This window comes from Lytechinus variegatus, chromosome 8 (assembly GCF_018143015.1).
Source record: "Lytechinus variegatus isolate NC3 chromosome 8, Lvar_3.0, whole genome shotgun sequence".
Taxonomy (NCBI): Eukaryota; Metazoa; Echinodermata; class Echinoidea; order Temnopleuroida; family Toxopneustidae; genus Lytechinus; species Lytechinus variegatus.
In genome coordinates, this window is record NC_054747.1 from 28980566 (window position 1) to 29002882 (window position 22317).

The following is a 22317-nucleotide window of genomic DNA, read 5'->3' on the forward strand; positions in this document are numbered from 1 at the left end:
GTTGATTGAGTGCTTTACATTAAATTGAAAACCCATGAAAGCAGAAAAGTCTGCCGTATAGTATTGAAAAAAAAGATATTTAAAACTCGCAGCGGATTTCAGTTAATAAAATTGTTTTGTCACCTACAGTGCTTCCCCCAAGAAACAATACACTTTTGAAATGGTTGCCAAATCCAAAAATCCCTTTGGGGAAAAAACCTATACATGTTGAAAGCCAATAAAGTCAACTTTCAAACGACACCCAACAAGTTGGAAATCCATTCATGCTTGAGTACACACTGCCCACTAAAACATGTTAAACCAGGGGTATGAAAATGAGACTGGGTAGGGATTTAGTCCAGTCAATATAGGGTTTGACCCATCACTAATTGCAACACGAGATATTCCACTGCAATGCGTTCAAGGAGGGTCCCCTAAACAACATACTAAAAGTCCCAAGAAATCCAAGCATTGGAAATTTATGAAATTTGCATATTATGCAAATTAGCCAAAAAAGTTAGAAAAATAAGGACAATAGCCCAAAGCTAACAAATTTACTGTCCAAAACAATTTAATTTGGGCAAAAATTCGTGATAAATAAACTATTCAATGAATTTTGTCAAAAGGGACAAAAATCTACCTCATTTGCATATTATGCAAATAAGCATCCTAATATGGAAAAATGTCAAGGAATTGTGATTTTTCTCTCATTTACTGCTTGAAAATTTTATTAATATTTAAGTTTACATGCTGCTATCACTGCTATCACTATCACGTTGAATACATTTGTACTCAGCTTAGTGTCTGTGGTGTAATTTGCATATTATGCAAATAGAATTATCTAACATGTTATTAATATTCAAGGAAACACACTGGTGATACATCCCTCAAAAATTGCAGTAGATTATCTATTTAAATTGGAATATGGCAATATAGCAATACCTTACAGGAAGGTTTCCTAAACACCATATTAAAAGTCCTTAAATATACAAGCATAAAGGAAAATCACAAAATTTGCATTTTATGCAAATTAGCCATAATAAATTACAAATAAGGAAAATAATCCAAATATATGAAATCAAGTGCAGAAAACAATGCGAATTGAACTGAAGCCTATGATAAGTTATACAAATCTATTTATTTCTTAAATAAAGAATCGTAAATAATTCTACCTCATTTGCATATATATGAGCATTATTGAATGGAAAAAAAATAAGAATTTTTTATTTTTCTCACAAAAACAGTTATGAAAACATTTCAGTCTAGATCAATATGATGTGATCACTAAGAATGGCAAATACATTAATAATCAGCTTAATATCTGAATTGTAATTTAATTATTCTGCAAATAAGCATCCGACATGTTATAAATATTCAAGGAAACACATACGTGATACTTTCCTCGAAAATTCCATATAGATTATGTGTATTAACCATGATGACCTTCCTACACTTCTTGCTTGGTTGATATTGACTTTTGTCACGAGCAGTTACCCCACTCATATTGTACAATGATGAGTCCATTCTACATGGATCCCACTGCTTGAATGCTTCAATATTTCCATCCCAGTCTTGCTCTCTTCTTGACTTTGTAAAGTTTGCAAGTATAGTCCACGCTAGCAAGCTCCTGGATTACCAAAGATCAGCACAAGATGTCACACCCGTACAAATAAAAGTCCATTAGCTTCGAATATTTGGTCCTTGTAGCACATCACTTAGCTTATAAACTTGGGGTCCTTGTATTCAAAGCGCTTGACGAAAAATCACCATCCTACATATCAGAGCTCTTATCTCAGCATAGACCAACACGCAGTCTCAGATCAAGCATTGCTGAGAGAATCACTCAGTCACACAACCTGGGGTGACAGAGCCTTCTACATCTCTGGGCCATAGCTGCGGATTAGCCTTCCCCAATTTATCAGGAGAGCAGAGACCCAATCAACTTTTGAGTCTTACCAGAAGACCTTTCTGTTCCCCACTCCAACACTATCCCAAGAATTGTAGCATTACTAGGACAGTACTTGAACTGAATAATGATCCTAGGCACTATTTGAAGACCATGAAGACATTGAAATTCGTTAGATAATTCCTATTTTTGAGCAAGCGCCATGAGCACCCAGCTGAGGCGGATACCGGTGCTTGATAAGAACACATCATCATCATCATCATCATCATTATCATCATCATCATCACTTGTCTTGGTGGTGAATATGAGTACTTGCTTGGATCACAAGATCTCTGGGCATGCTTAAGATAAGTAACAATGGGCATTTTACTATACGAGCGACATGAAAGCCATTCATAAATTCATGATAAAGGCTTAAAGTGCATTATAGGCATGTTTCTCAGATACAGGAATCGTGATTAGACGTTTTTGCTGAATCCATTTGTTGCTTCATGATGAAGCGTCCATTTTCTGTTCTTTCCTCTTTGATAAATCTATGCCAACCATCACCAAATATTAAAGCTATAGTTTCTAAGTAAGTCGTATGCAAATAATAATATTAATTTTCTGATATTCATGGTAAACATAATTCCTCAGTGAGACAATGAACAAAGCAGATGGAGGACTAAGCCAGTTTATTGCCCTTCCAACAAGAGGACACAATATAATAGAACACCCTTAACAACACCATCAAATACCATCCAACAATGATGAGACAGTGTGTACCACTTCTAGGATGTATTTGCCACATAGGTGTTACTTATGTCTATACTGTGAGGTTATCCAGAGGAATAAACCTTTTAGTAATCATTGTACGACTATGGATGTTCTTCTGGAGGAATGCTGACTTTAATAGTGTCATGTAGATGTACAATCATACAAATCTCTGTACTGAAATCCGACAAGTCGAGCATAGGAGACTGAATGCCAATCAAGAGGACTTTAACAAGAACACACCGTTAACCATGTTTTCTTCCGACACAAGTTGCCTCAATGAGACAATGGACAGAAGCTGTGTCGGAAGATGTCAAGAGTTCTAGAGAAAGGCTAGGAAGGCTTGCACATTTTAGAGCTCCAAAAGCATCAGTAAGGTAAAGCTCAGAATTGCTACAATGCATTAAAGAGAGCCATAAGAGGGTTTGTAGACAAGCCTGTAATACATAATTTGTTGACCGGATTGACAATGTTCCAGGCTGTAACAATTAGCATGTTGGGAGCTATGACTACATTGGAATAGCATTATTACAGGAAGGCAAAGATTTTTAGTCTTAGTATTCACCACTGATGATGATGCTGATCTACAAGTCCTGGGACCCAGTCCTGACCCAGATATGGCCAGATAACATATTGTTTAGTCAAGCAGGTGTAGCCAGACTACTGGAGAAATTGTTTAAAAAAAAACCTGCATGAAGCTACCAGGCCAGACGGAATCTCTGCTACACTTCTTAATGAGACTACTCATCTGATCTTACCTGCCATAAGTTTGCTTTTCCTGGCCTCCCTTAATCATGTTTATACAGTGAAATTTCAAGAAAATCTAAGTTGTTCCCATCCATATAAGAAAGGGTTGTCAACTCTCACAAACTACTCACCAATTCAAATACTGTGCTTTGTTCTTGCCAATCCCATTATCTTGTCAGACTAACAACGCAGCTTAGGAAGCAAAGAACATTTTTCCAGTATTTTTCATGGAATATAAATATTAGGATTTGAATGCTTAGTGATAGCAGCATACTAATTTAAAAATTGAAATGCTTTCACTGCAGTCAATGTGACAAAAATCATTTTTTTTACATTTTCTATAATACTTATTTGCATAATATGCAAATGAGGCAGATTTGCTAGCTTTTTTAAATAAACTTGTTTATTCATTATGAAATTTTGTTTGAAATAACTTGCTGTGGACATTTAATTTGTAATCTTTGGATTACAATGTAATTTCCTCATTTTCTATTTTCTTAAATGGCTAATTTGCATAATATGCAAATTAATTTTCAGGCATTGGGATGAATTATCATGCTTAGTGATATAATAGCATATCAATGACAACATTAACATGATTAATGGAATTTATTCAAGCAGTCTATATGAGAAAAATCACAATATCTTGACATTTTTTTCAATATATGGATGCTTATTTGCATAATATGCAAACGAGGTAGAATTTTTTGCACTTTTGATTAAAAACATTGAATTCAGTTATTTATCATGAATTTCCATTCAAATTAAATTGTTTTGGACATTTAATTTGTAATTTTTGGATTATTTTCCTTCTTTTTCGAATTTTTCATGGCTAATTTGCATAATATGCAAATTTCATAAATTTCCACTGCTTGGATTTCTTGGGACTTTTAGTATGTTGTTTAGGGGACCTTCCTGGAAAGCATTTCAGTGGAATATCTCGTGTTGCAATTAGTGGCGGGTTACCCCCTATTCTGGCTAGATTGACTGGACTAATTAGCCTTCCAATTTGTTTTTTTTTAATTACAAAGATGAGGCTTTCATGACGAATCGATCAGTTTGTTGTTGAGAAAATTTCATGAGTTATTAAGTTGAAATCTAATGCTTGAGCGATCAATGATTTGCAATTTTTAATGCAGCATTTTGACTCTATCATGTGGATCTCAGTAATTAAATGTGTTTATGAGAGTCAGAAGAATAGGGGGGGATATGACTTAAGTAGGTGAAGTTGCTTGATTGGATAATGGTCAATAGTACATTCAGCCACCCCTCCATCCATCTTTACCACTCCCCCCTCCCTCCTCCTGAGAAACTAAGCTTGGCTAGGCTGGACCGGAATCAACCTTTCAGTTTCTGAGAGGTTTAATAGTCCTTTAGAACTTGCAGTGTGTTATGCTTAATTAATAAGCGAGATAAGTTTCTTAGGTAGTTAATTTTTTTAAGTTACTAAATTTAAATTACTGCATGAGTGAACAGGAATGCTGTAGCGCAGCATTTTAAGTATATCTTGAGTACCTCAGCAGTGTGTTCGTGAGAGTCGGAGTAATGTAATGGTACCTGTTACAAGCATGTCGAGGGCGAGATATGGTAAGACTAGGTTAAAAGGGCATTCCTCTTCTTTGTGTTCTTTTACAAATTACAAGTTATATGTACCCCCAGCTCCATTTCCTCTGCTCCCCCTCTCTCTGTCCCACTTCCCTGATGGTAGTCTATTCAAAACTCAACTGCCAAGTGACCGGTGACTGATGGTATTTTTTTGATTGAATGATTACCAAGGAAATGACTGATTAATATGATTCATGAAATAATTATTCGTTGATGAAATGAATGTTTGATTGATCACACTGCACATTGATTGATTTGATTAAATGATGGATAAGTAAAGGTTGATGGCCCAATTTTCAGAATTTATCGTTAAATCAACACTCTGCTCTAGACCTCATGCGTACATGTAATAGCAATTAATCAGTCTCTCAACAGGACGGGGAGGGCAGATGAGAGGGAAGTGGGGGGGGGGGGGGGGGGGCTAAATGTTCTGTTGACACTTATTCCATCAACCCACTTCTACCACTTAAGTCCTATTCCACCCTAGTCTCCCGACTCCCATGAATGCATTGCTGAGATCCACAAAGTGGAAATGCTGTCCCAAAAAAGTGCAAGTGATGTTCACACATGCATTACAGTTCAATTCAATATTTTGAGTAATTTGAGCAATTTGCTTAAACAACCAAAACTGGTCACGATTTATCAATAATTTATTACATCACTCTTAACTTTGAAAATTTCAAAGGATTTGTCTCTTAAAAACTGATAGAAATTGAAGGGCTGAATTCCTGCCCAGCCTTATTTGCATAACCCTTTGATTAAATGGGTAGTGCTCGTTCAAACTTGCATAGTTTTCCATTTTTCTTGGTTTCATTTGAAAGTTGACTTTATTGGCTCCCATATAAGTAGGTGTTTTCCCCGAAAGTGATACATGTTTTTTTTTTCATTTGGCAGCCATTTCAAAAGTGCAGAGTTTTTCTTGGGGATGCACAGACTGTAGATGAAAATTTATTTGTTTAATTAGCACTGATATTAGTTCAGTTGAGATCCGAGAGTTCGGAGATACAGGATTCAGGAAATCCATATTCATTTCACCGAGCAGGGTAGGAAAAAAATATATAATTTACCTGTTGAGCAAAGTGCGTCTGTAAAGCCAGTGGCACAATCGCAGGTGTAAGAGTTTATTCCGTCTCTACAGGTTCCACCATTCATACAACTGTCAGGGTCACAATCGTTGATATCTGTAATGTATAGAGATTATATAGAAACAAATAGCATCCCGTAAAATAGTCAATGGAATACGATTTTTGAAGATTTAATATCAAAGGCAGAACCAGTCTAGCAATGATGCACCTGATTTGAGTAATATCGTCATTGTATATTCCATTCTATATTTCATTTAATTTTATATCACACAAGACTTAAGTCACTGTAAGCAACTTAGTGAAAGTTAATTTTGCAATAATTAATGAGGCTGCATTTCTTTAACTTGAATAATGCATGAATAATGCATGGCATGTGCCATTATGATAATATCGAATTTTGCAAATACCTATGGAACAAATACTGCCAGTAAAGCCAGGAACACAATCGCAGGTGAAAGAGTTCATTCCATCTATACAGGTTCCACCATTCATACAACTGTCAGGACTACACTCGTTGAGATCTGTGAGGAAGAACAAAGAGCATTGATTTTAGTTCAGTGAAATATAATTGATTTAAGCCCTTTTCTCAATTGGTGGTGCTACTGCTTACAACCGACATGACCGATGCGATTCTGTGCAACATACACTGTTGGTCATAAAGGTGGAATAAAATATTTTTGAATAAAAATCGACAGTTTTGTTGGTATTTGAAAGGCTACGCGTAAACAAAGTGGTAATTGAGTGATTAAATAATGTTTCCCCATTAGGTGACATTATAACATGAGAAATTTGGATTACGTAATAAATTCTTTTGTTGTAGACTTTAAAAGCCTATGCATATGATATTCTGTCCCTTTCCCTAATTTAGCACTGTGTAGAAGAAGGTTGAATTTTTTCGAGTTCTTTGTACCGTTTGAAATAAAAATCGGTAGAGACGTTTCCTGTGGACTATTCCTGGTCCAACGGCAACAGCAACACGCGAGAGAATGGTAGCACTGCGACAGGAGGGCTACAAGCAGACTGATATCGCAGAAGTCCTAGGGATATCACAGAGTGCAGTCTCTAAGATTCTTAAACGTCAACGTGAGGCGGGAAATATGTGCGGCCACGGAAATCTCCAGGACGTCCCAGATTGACCACAAGAAGAGATGATCACCAACTCTTGATTTTTCGGCCGCAGAAACCGGAAATTACCCACGAGCCGTCTTCGTTGTTTGTGGAGGATATATCATGGGATCAACGTTTCCCGGTCAACCGTTCATTGCAGATTGCTCCAACATGGTTACCGAGCACGATAGTTGACCAAATGTCCACGCCTGTCTGTTCGCCACAGAGTATCTCGTCTTCTTTGGGCTAGGGAGCACAGAAGGCTTCATCCAGGACATTGGCAACATGAGGTCTTCACGGACGAGAGCCAGTTCATCCTTGACCAAAAGGATGGGAGACAACGAGTTCGTCGATTAGCCGGGGAAAACCTTCGCGATGGATGTATCCACGAGACGACTTCAGGCGGAGGCGGCTCCGTGATGATATGGGCCGGCATCCATTATGGAGGGAAAACGCCACTGGTGGTTCCGGACGGAAACGTCAACGCCGCCGCCTACAGCGATATCTTGGAGTTCCACTGTCTTCCATATGCAAGACGAGTGTATGGGCACAATTTCCGACTGCAGGATGACATTGCCAGACCGCACAGGGCCGCTACAGTAAGGGAATTCCTGGAGGGAGAGGGCGTCGTACAGTTGCCATGGCCAGCTTATTCGCCGGATATGAACCCCATAAAGCATGCATGGGATGCCCTAGGCCGAACCATCAACGACAGAGAGGTCATTCCTCAAAATCTGCAGGAGTTGGCAGAAGCTCTGAGGGAAGAATGGGACGCTATGCCTGTTGACGTCATCAACAAGCTAGTGGACAGCATGCCATGACGTCTGCATTCGCTGGTTCGTGCCAGAGGTAGACATACCCGATACTAGTGACTGAGTAAGAGCAATGACTCAAGTTTGATGCAAATTTATCCATTAAATCACAAAAAAGAAGTCATCTGGAAAACTGAGAGATTGAAAATAAATATCTCATGATCCTTTGTCTATTGTCGTCATTGTTGTTCTATGCTCATGACATCCATCGCTTAGAACATAAACTTGTAAAATATCACTGTCAAACGTGTGTAAAAGGCAGAATAATAAAGTAAAGTGGTTATCATGCACCATAAACGCCATATTCAAATCATACTGTGAAAATTGGATAAAAAAATATTCCACATTTATGACCAACAGTGTATATTGTGGCCAAATGATCGCAAACTCTCGCACGAGCAATAGTCAAGAGGGAATTATAATGACATATTGTAGATCTCAGAAAACAATCTATATTTATTCCAATCAACACTAATTTTGATAAAGGGTACAAATAAAGAAATGAATTATTATTTACTTGTTGAGCAAAGTGAACCTGTGAATCCTGTGACACAATCGCAGGTGTAAGAGTTTATTCCATCTCTACAGGTTCCTCCATTCATACAACTGCCAGGACCGCAATCGTTGATATCTGTAATAAAAGACAGATAGACTTAGTTCTTTACCAAGTGGCTGTTATTTCTTATTTTCGTCATTGTAATTTAGATTTCAAGAAGGCATTAGATACTATATCGTATATCTCAGTGAAGCAATCCGTATTCATTCAAATTTACACTCATTTTAAGGGCAGACAAAGAAAGAAAATAAATTATATTTTACTTGTTGAGCAAAGTGAACCTGTGAAGCCAGTAACACAATCGCAGGTGTAAGAGTTGATTCCATCTCTACAGGTTCCTCCATGCATACAACTGTCAGTGTCACAATCGTTGATATCTGTATTTGATAAAGACAGAACACTTATTGCTTTACTCATTTGCTAAATTATATTTAATGTCAGTCATTGAAAAGGATGCATATTTGAATGTAAATAGTCACGCAATTACGCATATTACTTCAATAATATGACAGTTGTATTATTAGCCTATTGAGAACGATTCTTCTTCGCTTGAATGTTTAAAACTTAGAATTTGAAATTGATAATAAATTGGCAAATACCTATGAAGCAAGTACTTCCAGTAAAACCATCAACACAATCGCAGGTGAAAGAGTTTATACCATCTCTACAGGTTCCTCCATTCATACAACTGTCAGGATCACAATCGTTGATATCTGTAATATTAGACAGAAAAACAATTATAATGCTTCACTCATTGGAAATATACTATTTGATTACATTTATTGCAATATACATGTACATGTATATTTGAAGCATAATATGAATACAGAAAGTTTTATAACAATCGTGCATATTACCATAGATCCAATGTTGTAGTCAATAATTATTTGTTATAATTTTCAATGAATGACACAATGTTTATGTTATAAGGTCAATCCTTTTTTCTTAAATAGTGCATAATGTTAAAAATTTGAAACTGATGAAACATTTGATAAATACATATCAAACAAGTATTTCCAGTAAAAGCGAGAACGAACGAACACAATTGCAAGTATACACATTTATTCCGTCTTTACAGGTCCCACCATTTATGCAACTGTCAGGGTCACAACAGTTGATATTTCAAATGTAAGACAAACTTAGTTTTTCTTCACTTAGTTGATGCATTATATTTCATTACAATCATTGCAATATATTAAACAAAAAAAATGCTACATTTTTAGATTTTAGATTTCAACCGAGCAATTATCAACATTTTCAAAAAATTTAACCCTTTAAATTGAAAAAAGTGAAAATCAACGTAAATTAGGACGATGTTATAGGTCATGAAATGAAGAACATGAAATTGATAGTAGAATAGCCTCATACCTATCGAACAAATGATGCCAGTAAAGCCAGGGGCACAATCGCAGGTGTAAGAGTTTATTCCATCTCTACAGGTTCCACCATTCATACAACGGTCAGGACCACAACCGGTGATGACTGAAATAAGAAGGAAACACATATGTTTTGGTTCACGGTTAAATTATATTTGACACTACAAAATGTATTTTGATAAGATATGCACGAATTACGAAAATGAGTATCCTGGATTTGCGATGATGCAATAAAGTGCACGGGAAGTCATTGTAGATATTTTGAAATTACCCATTTGCTTTAATATTGCCGTCAATTGCAATCATTAGTTCCCTTTCCATGTTTCAAGAGAACAAAACTAAGCATACAATCTTAAATTGTTGGCCAACATACTGCCGCACAATTGGTAACCCCCATCAAATTCTTGGTAGTTTTTAACCAATACCGTGTAGTTTTCACCAAAAGTACACAATTGGATAGTCTTAACCAGTTGTTATGTGGACAGTATGTTCCCCAATATTTTTGAGAGTGTGAATCTATAATAACTTTTGAGCAAGTGCCGTTGTATGCAAAATTGCAAGTCCAATAAATGAATTTACCCCTTGTGCACACAGCTCCGATTCATGCAAAGCGATATCCTACACTCATCTTTATGTGTAATTCGTTTTCGAAATGACAAAAAGTAAAATTTACATGCTTTAACTGTTGATTTTTTCATTATCAATATCAGGAAATATCTATGATTGACTAAGAAAAATAAATAAATGGGAGTTTCACAAGCCTTTTCGAACTGGTAAATCATTTAATCGATATCATGTATAAAAATAAATATGTATTGGCAATAACAAAAGTATTGACCTGTTGAACACGTTGCGCCAGTGTAACCAGGACTGCAAGTGCAATAAAAGGCATTTACGCCATCTGTGCACAGCCCTCCATTCATGCAAGGAGACGGGCTACAATCATCTATATCTGCGATTGATTATGGAAAACAATTATTCACATTACAAAAAATCTTTGATTTAGAATGATTGCTTGGTGTTCTTGTACATTTTCGGAAATTACAAATTCAATAGGAATACATAGATCGAGCTTTTTGCCAGAATAAATTATTTTTTTTTACAATAAACATAATTTTTACACATAAACACTTTTAAAATAAAGCGTTTTGTGTTCGGGTGCAATGTTATGCTTTCTGTATTGATATCAAGTGAAAATTTTCCATCAAAATGGAGTTTTGACGAGCGGTTTAGAGTACAGTTATGGAAACGTTTTGTTCATTGCCATCTCGTAGTCATGAAGCGCTGCCCCCAATCACAGTGAAATCTTGTGTATCTTTCATCGCAAATACGCACAAGTGAGTTCCACTGACGACTCGAAAGAGCGCACCTTTCGACAGAGCTTCACTGTTTTACTTCTTTTGAAAAAACTTAATCATTTTATTTGTTTAAGTTACATCTTTTGAGATGAAATGTGGTCATTACTCTTTCCCGTTTAATATTTATTCTAAATAAAGACATTTTTCTCCATTTTCTTTTGATGGTACCTATAATAGATATCTACATCAGGAAATTCTGGGGGCCTCGATGCATAAAAGTAAATACTTTGGTAAATCTTCCATCCAATCGTATCTTCAATAAAATCCTTGATTTCGATTGGCTTTTCAGTTTTGTTGTTATGGTAGATGTTACTGGATATCAATTTTACCATAATACCGACATTTATGCAACGGGGGCCTGGTTTATTTTCCGTACTCATTTCACAGTGAAGTCCGGTGTATCCTTCATCGCAAATACACACATAACCGAGTGTCGGTTGACGTCTCGAAAGAACACACGTGCCCGTAGATGCACATAAGTTGAGCAGCGGGCAGGAATAATCTATATAGATGCAACAGAAGGAGCAGTATAGTTGTACTTATTTCCGTATCCATAATATAACATACAGTATTTGCCCACATTCAGTCTGCCATTCTGGTGTTAGGTGCGGTCCAACGATAAAAAACCATTGACCTTGACGCATATTAAATATATGCTATGTAATGAAAAGTAAAATAACAAAATGTACAAGTTGCGATATCAAGTTAAAAATCAATGTAGGCGTAATTTGTGTTTAATGTTATTTTTGAAGTATTTTTTAAATAATAATTTCAGCTCATTCAAATTAAAAGGAAAGTTCACCCTCGCCAAATAAAATTCCCAGATTAACAGAAAAAAAATATTGGCAAAAGTTTGAGAAAAAAAATCCATGAAAGATAAAAAAAGGTTATTATTTTGATTCCTTACGTCGTATGCGAGCTGCTGCCCCATATGTTATGTAAAATAGAAAGCATAAATTTGAACTGTATAATAGTTCATGATGACTAAAATCTATTTTTTTTCAGGAGTGGAATTCAAAATAATTTTTGTTAAACTGAAGGTAAAATAAAACCATTTTCTTTTTTTTTCTTCATTTTTTAAATGTTATAATTGAAATTACATTTGAATATTCAATGACAAATAAAATGAAGCTGTAAAAAAACTATTCTGATATTTTATAAAATTCCTGCAAACCTTCAGGATTTTTTAATAATTTTTTGTTACTTTTACATTAAACTTTTGGTCAGGGCGAACTTCTTCTTTCTTTTAACTGAAATAGCATAAAATTTATATTGTTACCTGAATTAGAATCGTCTAAATGTCTGAAATATGTTTATTCAAGTTTTATGTACCATAATGAAGACTTATATTTTCAAATAAAATTAGATAAGTTTTTCTCCAAGCTCATATCGGATAACTGCCCCTAAATGACATTTTAATGAGACTTGCTAACATTAGACTACATGTGTTTGACGATACTTCTTAACCATCACTTGTTTTGTGCAATTTATTATATCACAAATCACAGTCTTGGTAAAGTTTTCCGTTGTTACAACAAATGCGATAAATACGTCATACCAACAAATCTATGCTGTCCTTACCTACATATATATGAATTTCAGCTGGTGCGGGCAATCCCCATACAAGGAATATATTATTCTCAGGTACATCAACATTATATAGTCCATTGTAATTGTTGTCCGTAAAATAAATATCCTCGAAATATTTTGCTACGCCATATGGAGCGAGATCAAGTGGATGCTGCGTTGAATTGTTAATACGGAAAAAGCCGTGTTCCATGGTGTCTAGGTTCAGAACGTTAATGCTGTCTTCCGTGATATCGGCCCAGTAAAGTACTCGCTCTGTTGGGAGGATACATGAATTAGTTTTTATATATTTTTTTTAATAGTTTTCTTAGCCTAGATTTTGTTCGGAGCTTGCATGTACAATTTCATAATATCTTATCTTAATTATCCTTGTAACCTAAGTTACTAAACGTGTAACTTACAAGGAAACTATTGAATATAATATAAACTTTAAGCACAGATTATAACTTGTACCCTTGACATGCTTGATGGTACTTGAGATTCGTGTGACAAGTTGGTACTCATAAATTATGAAATAATTTTTTGTTGTAGAATCAGATATCTATTATCAAGAAAACACATTAACACACACACAGAAAGAAAGTTATTTGAATAAGATATGATCCGCTCAGCTTTTTACCTCATACGGGTCATTTGTCACCTATTTCATTTACTGGTTTACTGCACTCATGACACATTATGAATTCAAATATAGGCTGCAGGCATTAATGTAAAAGCATTTGAACTTAAATTGTATCGAAACCAATATGTTAAATGGGGAATTTACATCATTTTGAGTAAATAATCACCAAATGAAAACGAAGTAACATATCTTTTAAGTATAAACTTATATACATATCACCCTGAATGGTATTAAAATAAAGCCTGTTTGGACTCTTTATATTTTCTAAAATTTCATTAACCGGTTAACACAGAGTTTCTCTGTGTAACGACCAATAACAAATGCTTTGAAATGTTTGTGCACTAAATCTTACACGAGCAAACAGTCTACTGCTTATCAGATATTCTGTCCGTTTAGGAAAGTGCACACAACATTCTGAATTTCGATATTATTCTATAGTCACAAAATAACATTTTCAAAGGCGAAACTCGCCCTGGGATAAGTTGCTTTTAAGGGGGAACTGTAGGCTGAAAATAATTATGTGTACAAAAGTAGAGCAAAATTCGCCGAGCACAATGCGGAAAATTGTGTCAATCAGATCTGATAGCTGATAAAAAGTTATTGAATTTGAAAACTTAGTTTTAACTTTTAATATTTGTTTAAAAAGTTACACGGTCGTTGCCATGAATATTCATTAGATGCCGGGCCCAGATGGGCTTGTGAAGCCACATCAACATGTTTTTTCTTATATACATGTACATGAAATTATAATTATTTCACATTTCCATGCATGTGTGCATTATATGTTCCCTTAAAATAAAATGCGTTGTATCAATGAATATCTAAATGCATTTAATCATTTTTCATTCCATTTATTTCAGTTCTTAGTAGGAAAATTTGAACAAAGATAATTCAATGTAATAAAACACAAGTAATAAGAAGAGACATGATATCATTACATTTCTCATTGAATATTTGTGAAGATACGCAAATAATTGTTCTGCCGAAATAATGCTAATCTGTAAAATGTCATCACTTTGTTATTCTTTGTCTTATACCGATCAATTTTCGGTGCTTTGTTTGCCTGTGTCTGCTTTTTAAATGTTGGAATTGTATTATTTTAACCTTGAGTACTTCTTTGAAATGAAAACAGCAAAATTAGAGAAAGATATTGGTGACGGTTGGATGAAATCCCACGGAATAAGAGAGTTTGGGATTTACATGCATGACATTTTTTAAAATTATTTTTAACGTTATTATGCACGAAGCTTCCTATACATCGAGTAAAAAGACATTCCATGAATGAAATTTTTTTTAGAACATAATTAATTACATATTTTTCTTACAGAAGGGGGTATGAAACGATGTATTGGACGATATATCCACTGGGCAAATAAAATCACCCTTTTTTCGGGAAATCCAGTTTGTAGACATGACACATGGAGGAGCTGCTCGTCTGTCACAATACAAAGTCATGCTTTTTTTAATTATTTTTTTTGATATCGTGACTCCGCTATTCTTTGACGGAATCTCATCAAATCTTCAACCATATTGTTCTCTAATTATTTTTTTTAAGCTACTCATTTTCAGGGTGAACCCTTTTTTTAATGTACCGGTAGAATCCAGGCAGATGGCAGTTGGGTCGCCAAACGGAAACTCCACTTTGTCATCAACGAGTGTCTCACGTTCTGTCCCGTCTGGATTGGCCATTTCAATCTTGGAGTATTGCCCGTTGTCAGTCCAGTAAATCTTCCTGTATCAAGTAAAATAAAGGAGAATTTGACCGGATTTTAATTAATTGTCTGTAGGGAAAGGATATGAAAATCCCATCTTAAAACGTTGGATATTATTGTATGATGAAGAAAAGATCGATTCCAGTCGACGGATGATCGAAGTGAAAATCAGAGTCGACGGTTGGTGATGATTATTAATCAGTCTTTTCCAAAGACCATTAAGAACGGTCACGCAACTGACGTACGGTTAGGCACATTGGCATTCTTACAAGAAAACTGTGTCAGCTGGAAGTTGGATTCTAGTCCGTCTCACGTGGTGTCAGAAGTGGGATTTCTGCTGGTTGGAGAAAGACTGGAAGTGCAGAACTGGTTGGAGCAGGACTGGATGGTGCAGAACTGGTTGGAGAGGGACAGGTCGGTGCAGGATTGGCTGACGAATGACTGGTTGGTGCAGAACTATTTGGTGAAGGACTGGTAGTTGCAGAACTGGTTAAAGAAGGACTGGTCGGTGCAGAACTGGTTGGAGAACGATGGAGGACTGGTTGACGAGCACCATTAGTTGAGTGAAGCTTTTGAACACGAAATCAGTACAGGGGAATCCTCGTAACTATTTTACACCTGCAGAGCTTATCCAACAAATAGAAGACCATATTCTCCTTCATTTCCTGAGTAATCTAGCCCTCAGAGGTACCGAAAGTTTCCAACGAGGGATAAAACTGCCTCAGTGCACTATCGAGTCCCTAGCCAAATGGGCGACCACCATTGTCGACTTAATAATCGACCATTTTTCACTGGACCAACAGATGACATTAATGCGAACCCTTGCATGTTACCAAATCGCTTTGACGGGAACGCTTCAATTCCTGATTACTTGGAGCATTTCGAGGCATGTGACGTCATCAACAACTGGACATATAGGCAAGCATCACACTTGCTGGCAACCAACCGCGTAGCCAGGATTTCATTTTGGAGGGGCGGTAAATGCACGCGAAGCGTGCCAACAATTACACAGCGCAAAGCGCGCTCCCTAGGGAGTGGGTGGAGGGGAGTTTTCTCCTCCCGCGCGAAGCTTATGGTGTTTTATAAATTAAAATGAGAAGGAGCCATCTCTCTTGTCTCTAGTACATATATCAGCTCCAATTCAGTTGACGATTTTGAACCTTGTTTTCATGAACCTTGTTTTCAAAAGTGATTGTGAACGCACAAAAAAGGAATACAATTGAATCAAAGAAACGTAAGTGTCATTCAAAATTTCAAACTGAGGAAGCAAACAGGACAGGACTTGAATGTGCAGGGAAATTACATGAAATTTAATAGAATTTTATAAAATAAGATTTTTCATTCAATACGACACGAATTTTATACCTTCTTCTTTTTAAATTAGCAACCTGTTTGCCCCAAAATTATGGTTGTTAAGTAATGAGCTGAAAAGCGGGAGAAGTTGACTTTATGGAGGTGACGGCAGAAACTGATATAAAGATTTTACCCGCCCGGAGCCGACCCGACCAGAAGTTGCGCGATCAATAAAAAAGGATAACTTAATATACTTCGGCCTAACCTTACTCTAAATCCATGCCATATATACATTTGAACTTCAATTGGCAAGAAAGACATATGGCTGACGTGAAATAATAGGATTAGAGAAAGGATGGGGGAAACAATGGAGAACTACAATATTGTCATTTATCCGCATGCAGCGCGGAAGCAAAATTCATATCAAAATATAGGGCAAGAATGAAGGAGTTTCTCTTTTGAGAAAAAAAAAGACTAAAATGAAAAAAAAAATACCTATCTTCCCTTCCCTCCTTTCCCTGTTCCATTTCTCCTCTCTTTTTACCTTTTTTTTCTTTTTGGGGACCTTTGGTTAGGGGCGACCTCCCCAACCGCCCCCCTGGCTACGCGCCTGCTGGCAGCTAGTTTGAGGAGTCCGGCGCTGAAACTTTTGGCGAAGCATGGTGACATGAAAAGTTAGTCAACAGACTTGAACATCGCCTCGTCCATTAGGGAAGGCTGATGTATTTTTAGCTGAGCTAAGAACACGACATAGGAGGCCACAGGCGTCATTCCAAGAATTTGGAAAAGGCATACGAGAAGGGGATGGCCTATTAAGAGTTTGGCCCAGATGGTCAAGATAAACTAGACCGAAATCATTTCATCCAGTAGTGACGCGAGAAGGTCTGCGTCGAGGTTTCTAGATGAGGCCATACAGACAACTCTGAACACAGAGGCATTCCTTAAGATGGCATAAAAATGTAGCGAATTAAAACATTCTCACCAGCACAGTCACAGTCGGACAATGACAAGCAACCAGGAGCCACAGAGCCCTGCTATCCCCAACACAGCACAAGTCGTCAAAAAGATGGAAAATATGCTAGCTGATCTTACAGCTCGGTTGGATTTGCTGACCAAACATGTAAACGGTGCATCACAGGGAAGCAACACTGGATCACAGCTTCAGTAGTGATGATAGTCTGAGGGAGTTTGCGATAACTGTGGACAACAGGGATATCCCCCCTAAATTGCCGTTATGAAGAGACACGCACCAAACGGTGTCATCTTTGTCATGGAACTGAACGTTTCAAGAAAGACTGCCCAAATAATCAACAAGATACTAAAAGGGTGGATCCCATCCGTTCCAGTCAAGATAAGATGGATGAAGTTTAGGAAGGAATGGAAAGCAACCATCTAAACAGGATGACCATCCAGGGGCTGGACAAGTTCGAGTTGGTACGTCAGGAAACGTAAAGCGGCAAGGCATTTTCATTGAGTCTAAAGCCAATGGGTAGTCAGTACCATTCCTGATTAATACTGGATCGTCGCAATATCTTATTGCGAGCAATGTCTTCAACACAATTGACAAGAAAAAAACGACTTATCTTGGTTAAAATTATTAACAAGGTGCAGTAGGCTGATGGATCGCCGTTAGACACGAAGGGAAAAGTTGCGATGGAATTGCACGTTGGAATATTGGTCTTCATGGTCGAACTGACGGTGGCTACATTGGAGAAGAGGGTATTATCGTTTTTTACCTGTTAATTCAGATGCATGCTGAAGTAGACTGCCATACGATGGAACTTCGAGCACATTGGCAGTCCATCCCATGGAAGGACCAAGAGGGCAGACACTTTAGCTGCAGAGACGTGGACTCCAAGACCATCCGCGGGGTCGCTTATGGGAAGCTCCTGCTAGTTTGACAGATTTGACCAAGAAGGGCCTGCTAGTAGCCACGGATGGGGTTCCAGCTGATGCAAGAGGTATGGAGGAAGCTCGTGTCCCTCACTCTGGTCAGATGCCGAACTCTGTACCTATTTCAGCTTCTGTTTATGGTAACTCCCGTAAGAACTCGGCAGGACAGCATTTTTGCTGGTAAACGCCGAGCTGGTATATAACCAATTTCCTAGGAAACATTTTACGTCTAGGGTAATCAGTCATAGTGGCTGCATAGACGACAGATATTACTCTCGGGCCTTTTGATCAAAGTGGAGACATAGGCAATGCAGGAATTCGAGCTCATAACCTTGTGATTATGAGTCCAATGCTCTAACCACTGGCCACAAGACCCTGAGCATCCAAATGCATCCCCCCAAAAAAACTCTATTGACGAAGTACACGGTAACTCCCTTAGCACCAGCGTGGAGAAGTGGCGACATTGCTCCAAGATTTTGCAGATATGTTTGCACAAGGCGACCTAGGGCAGACCAGTCTGGTACAACATTCGTACAACACAGGAATCAACCGGTGAAACACCCAACATTTCAATGAGAGAGACAACCATGCCGGTAGACTGGGATCTCCCTCCTCCCGAGACGAATAAATATGACGATCAGAAAAAAATAAACCCTCAAAAAAAGTTCTGCAACCCAAGTTTGAGTGCTAATAAATTTCTTCGTGAGCCATCATCATATGTAAAAGTTGTACCATTGGAAAGTATGATTATTCCTCTTTACAATCATGTGTCATTTGTAATGCTTGTGTTATCATGAAATACACAGACATGATAAATATGCAGCAATGTAAAAATGAAATGTTGCAAAATTCGTTGCCATTTCGTGTTTGAGTTCTGCAACTCAAACTGCAAGTTTGAGTGCCAATAAATTTCTTAATGTGCCATTATCATGTGTAAAAGTGATATCTTTAGAAAGCATGATTATTCTCCTTTACAATCATGTGTCATTTGTAATGCTAGTGTTATCATGAAATACACAGACATGATAATACGCAGCAATGTTAGAAATGAAATGTTGCAAAATGCGTCGTTTCCAATAGCGAATTTCCAATTGTTTCGAGGATGGACCGAGTGCATTCACTGTCACCGGCCGGCCTGCATGGTGGAAATTCTATAGAAATGGAGACTCTTGTTAGAAATCAATGCACTTTGCAACATTTCACTTCTGACTTTTCTCAATGTTCATGGTGACTGCATATTCCATGATTACATAATCACAGCAAATGGCATGTCATTGTAAAGAGGAATTATTCAGCTTTCCAATGAAGCCAGTTTTATCTTTTATACTTCATTAACCAAACAGATATCTTCCCCAAAACTGAGTTGCAAAACTTTTTTTGAGGGGTTTATATAGTGCCGGGCTCACCAGATAACGAGAGACACGTTGTTATCGTACTTGCATAATATACAGTAAATTTGACTGACATTTATAGACAATACCTGCGAAATGGTGAATAGACGATTGCATGAGGGAACGCATTAAAGCCCATTGTGAGGAGGACCACTCTATCTGTGCCGTCAAGGTTTGACATCTCGATGACGTCACGATATTGATCTGTCCAGTAGACCTTATTGTCGTCAAGGTTCAGGGCTATTCCGTACGGATCTGTAAAAGAAAAATTCGAATTCTAGAACGATTCTATTAAAAAAAAGGTTTTTATGCCAATGTATGCCTACTACGGTCGAAATGATTAACTCGACTCCCAGCCATGGCGCGTTTCCTTAAACTCCCTAGCAACGCAAGTGAGGCGAACCCAGCAGGGTTAATTCTGTGAATGCACTGATCTCTGAAAACCAGCACAATCTAAAGGTGGGACAATAATGATCAGAGTAGATTATTCCTTGATAGATGGCTTTACATGAATGCCTGTTGTTGTTGTTATTATTAATATTATCATCATCATCATAAATATTATTTAACTAGCCGAATCGTGCAAATGTAAAGTGTTTGTCGGATTACTTTCAACAGATTGATCGTAAGTATATTTTCCACAAATGGCGATAGTTTTCCTCCACAGTTACTGTTCTGGTCAAGAAAATTTTCTCGGATACAGTTGCAACGTTAGACATGCTATGCTGAAATGGTTGACCCAATTGATTTGAAGAATCGACACTGGGATACCCGATCAATTCGATACAAAAAATAAACAAATAAATAAGAACCCCGGATAACTCGGTCACAAGAAGACGGAACGGGGGGGGGGGGCTAGTTGCCCAGGGATAATATATTTTAATTTGCTATTTAATCATGAGAAACCCCCTCAAATAAATAAAAAAAATGTTTGTCGTAACGAACAATAATATTAAGAAAGTAAAAATATGATAATGATAAAAATGATGATGATATAAATAATAACAAATGATAAACTTGATGATTACAATACATAGATAATGAAATGGTAATGAAATAAAATTAAAATATAAGTACGTGATAATAAGCGATATATAATGATAGACATCAATAATAAATAAATCAAAGCATATTTAATAGAAAAAATATGAAAATAGTCGAATTGAAAAAAAGTTAATGGGACAAAACAAAGCAGCAAGTAAATTACATCAAATACAGACTAAATACATTCGAATCCCATATTTAACAAAGTTCTTTGCTCCTTCGGTAGTGCATCTTTTTGAACATCTTTGAAAACCCTATGTATCTAATATCTGGGGTATGCTAGGAATTGATAGCAATAATGAAGCTATCATATTTCGAAATATAAAAATATCATTGGACTGCAATAGAACGAGATGGCAGTAAATACAAAAGTAGAGAAGAAAGAAGCTTAAAAAATAGTCATTCATTGGACGCTATTCAGATCGTAGAGTCTGGAATTGATCCAAAACCAGTATGAAGTAAGAATAATTAATAATCAACTTAGGTGACTTACAGTGAAAACCACCGGCTACTCCTTGTAACTGTGCAATAATTTCTTGAGAAGATCCATCCAGTCTAGCCCTATTAACAGTATGCAATATTGCGTCAGTCCAATAAACCTGGTCACCAATCGGGTCATATTCAACACCTACAGGAAACGTTAGACCGATCAAAGGAAGTACAGTGAAAGACTGGTTGACGAAACTGTAGTCCTTTGCCTCTGCCATTATAATCACAGCCTGACTTGCTTCAGCCAGGAACAACTTGTCAGCTGCAATGAAAATAAAAGAATAACACACATACCCACAAACATATACATACATATGTAGACCGTAGTTGTAAAAAAATTAGAACACCCAGCATAATCTCAAAACTTTTTTTTTTTTTCATTCCGTGGACCATTGGGATAGCACGGACGTTCAGAAGAACAGCCATTGGCTGAAGTTTGTTTACCGTGTTAAAATAAAATAAATTGTTAGCAATAGAGTAGTAAAAATTACTTTCAGAGTCATCACTGTGCTAAAAAAATAACCAAATATGTAGTATCGCATTTCGAACTTTACTTATTGTGTGTTAGGCCACCAAAAGAGAAATCTTAAAACAAACGGCAAAAATGTTAAATTTGTATCTATACAGTGCGTATCAAAAAAAGTTTACACTTTGAAAAAAGCCCTGGGAATTAAAAAATATACAACATGTGGGTAATTTTTTCACATATAATCCTGGGTTAGGGTCTTATCTATCCAATGAAAGTAAAGGTTTTGACAGAATGTTACACTTGAGTGAGCACTGTCCATTTTTGTAAATCTCGCAGAAATCTGTTTGCGCAGAAATCCTCGTTTGTACGCTGTGTTATTTTTCATGCATTTCCCTTGCACGTTTAGTCAGTTGAGATAAAACAGATACATTCAATCCTTTTCTAACGATTTTGCCACCCAAATCGAAATATTAACACTTATTAAACGCAACCTTTACCCTATTTGTGCCAGCTGGATCTGAGGACATAACTGA

At 36.8% G+C, this 22317-nt stretch overlaps 1 protein-coding gene across 1 annotated transcript in view; it reads right to left on the reverse strand.

The window, feature by feature from the left end:
- The window catches only part of LOC121419629 (fibropellin-1-like), a 41060-nt gene that overhangs the window by 16050 nt on the left and 2693 nt on the right, over positions 1-22317 (reverse strand). The window contains exons 2-13 of the mRNA XM_041614086.1: positions 21320-21577; positions 19872-20037; positions 15086-15225; positions 12866-13126; positions 10765-10878; positions 9919-10032; positions 9588-9671; positions 9150-9263; positions 8814-8927; positions 8512-8625; positions 6483-6596; positions 6058-6171 (exon numbers count right to left, since the gene is read on the reverse strand). Of these exons, the coding sequence (XP_041470020.1) occupies positions 6058-6171; positions 6483-6596; positions 8512-8625; positions 8814-8927; positions 9150-9263; positions 9588-9671; positions 9919-10032; positions 10765-10878; positions 12866-13126; positions 15086-15225; positions 19872-20037; positions 21320-21577 (1707 nt within the window). The remainder of the gene's footprint in view (positions 1-6057; positions 6172-6482; positions 6597-8511; positions 8626-8813; positions 8928-9149; positions 9264-9587; positions 9672-9918; positions 10033-10764; positions 10879-12865; positions 13127-15085; positions 15226-19871; positions 20038-21319; positions 21578-22317) is intronic.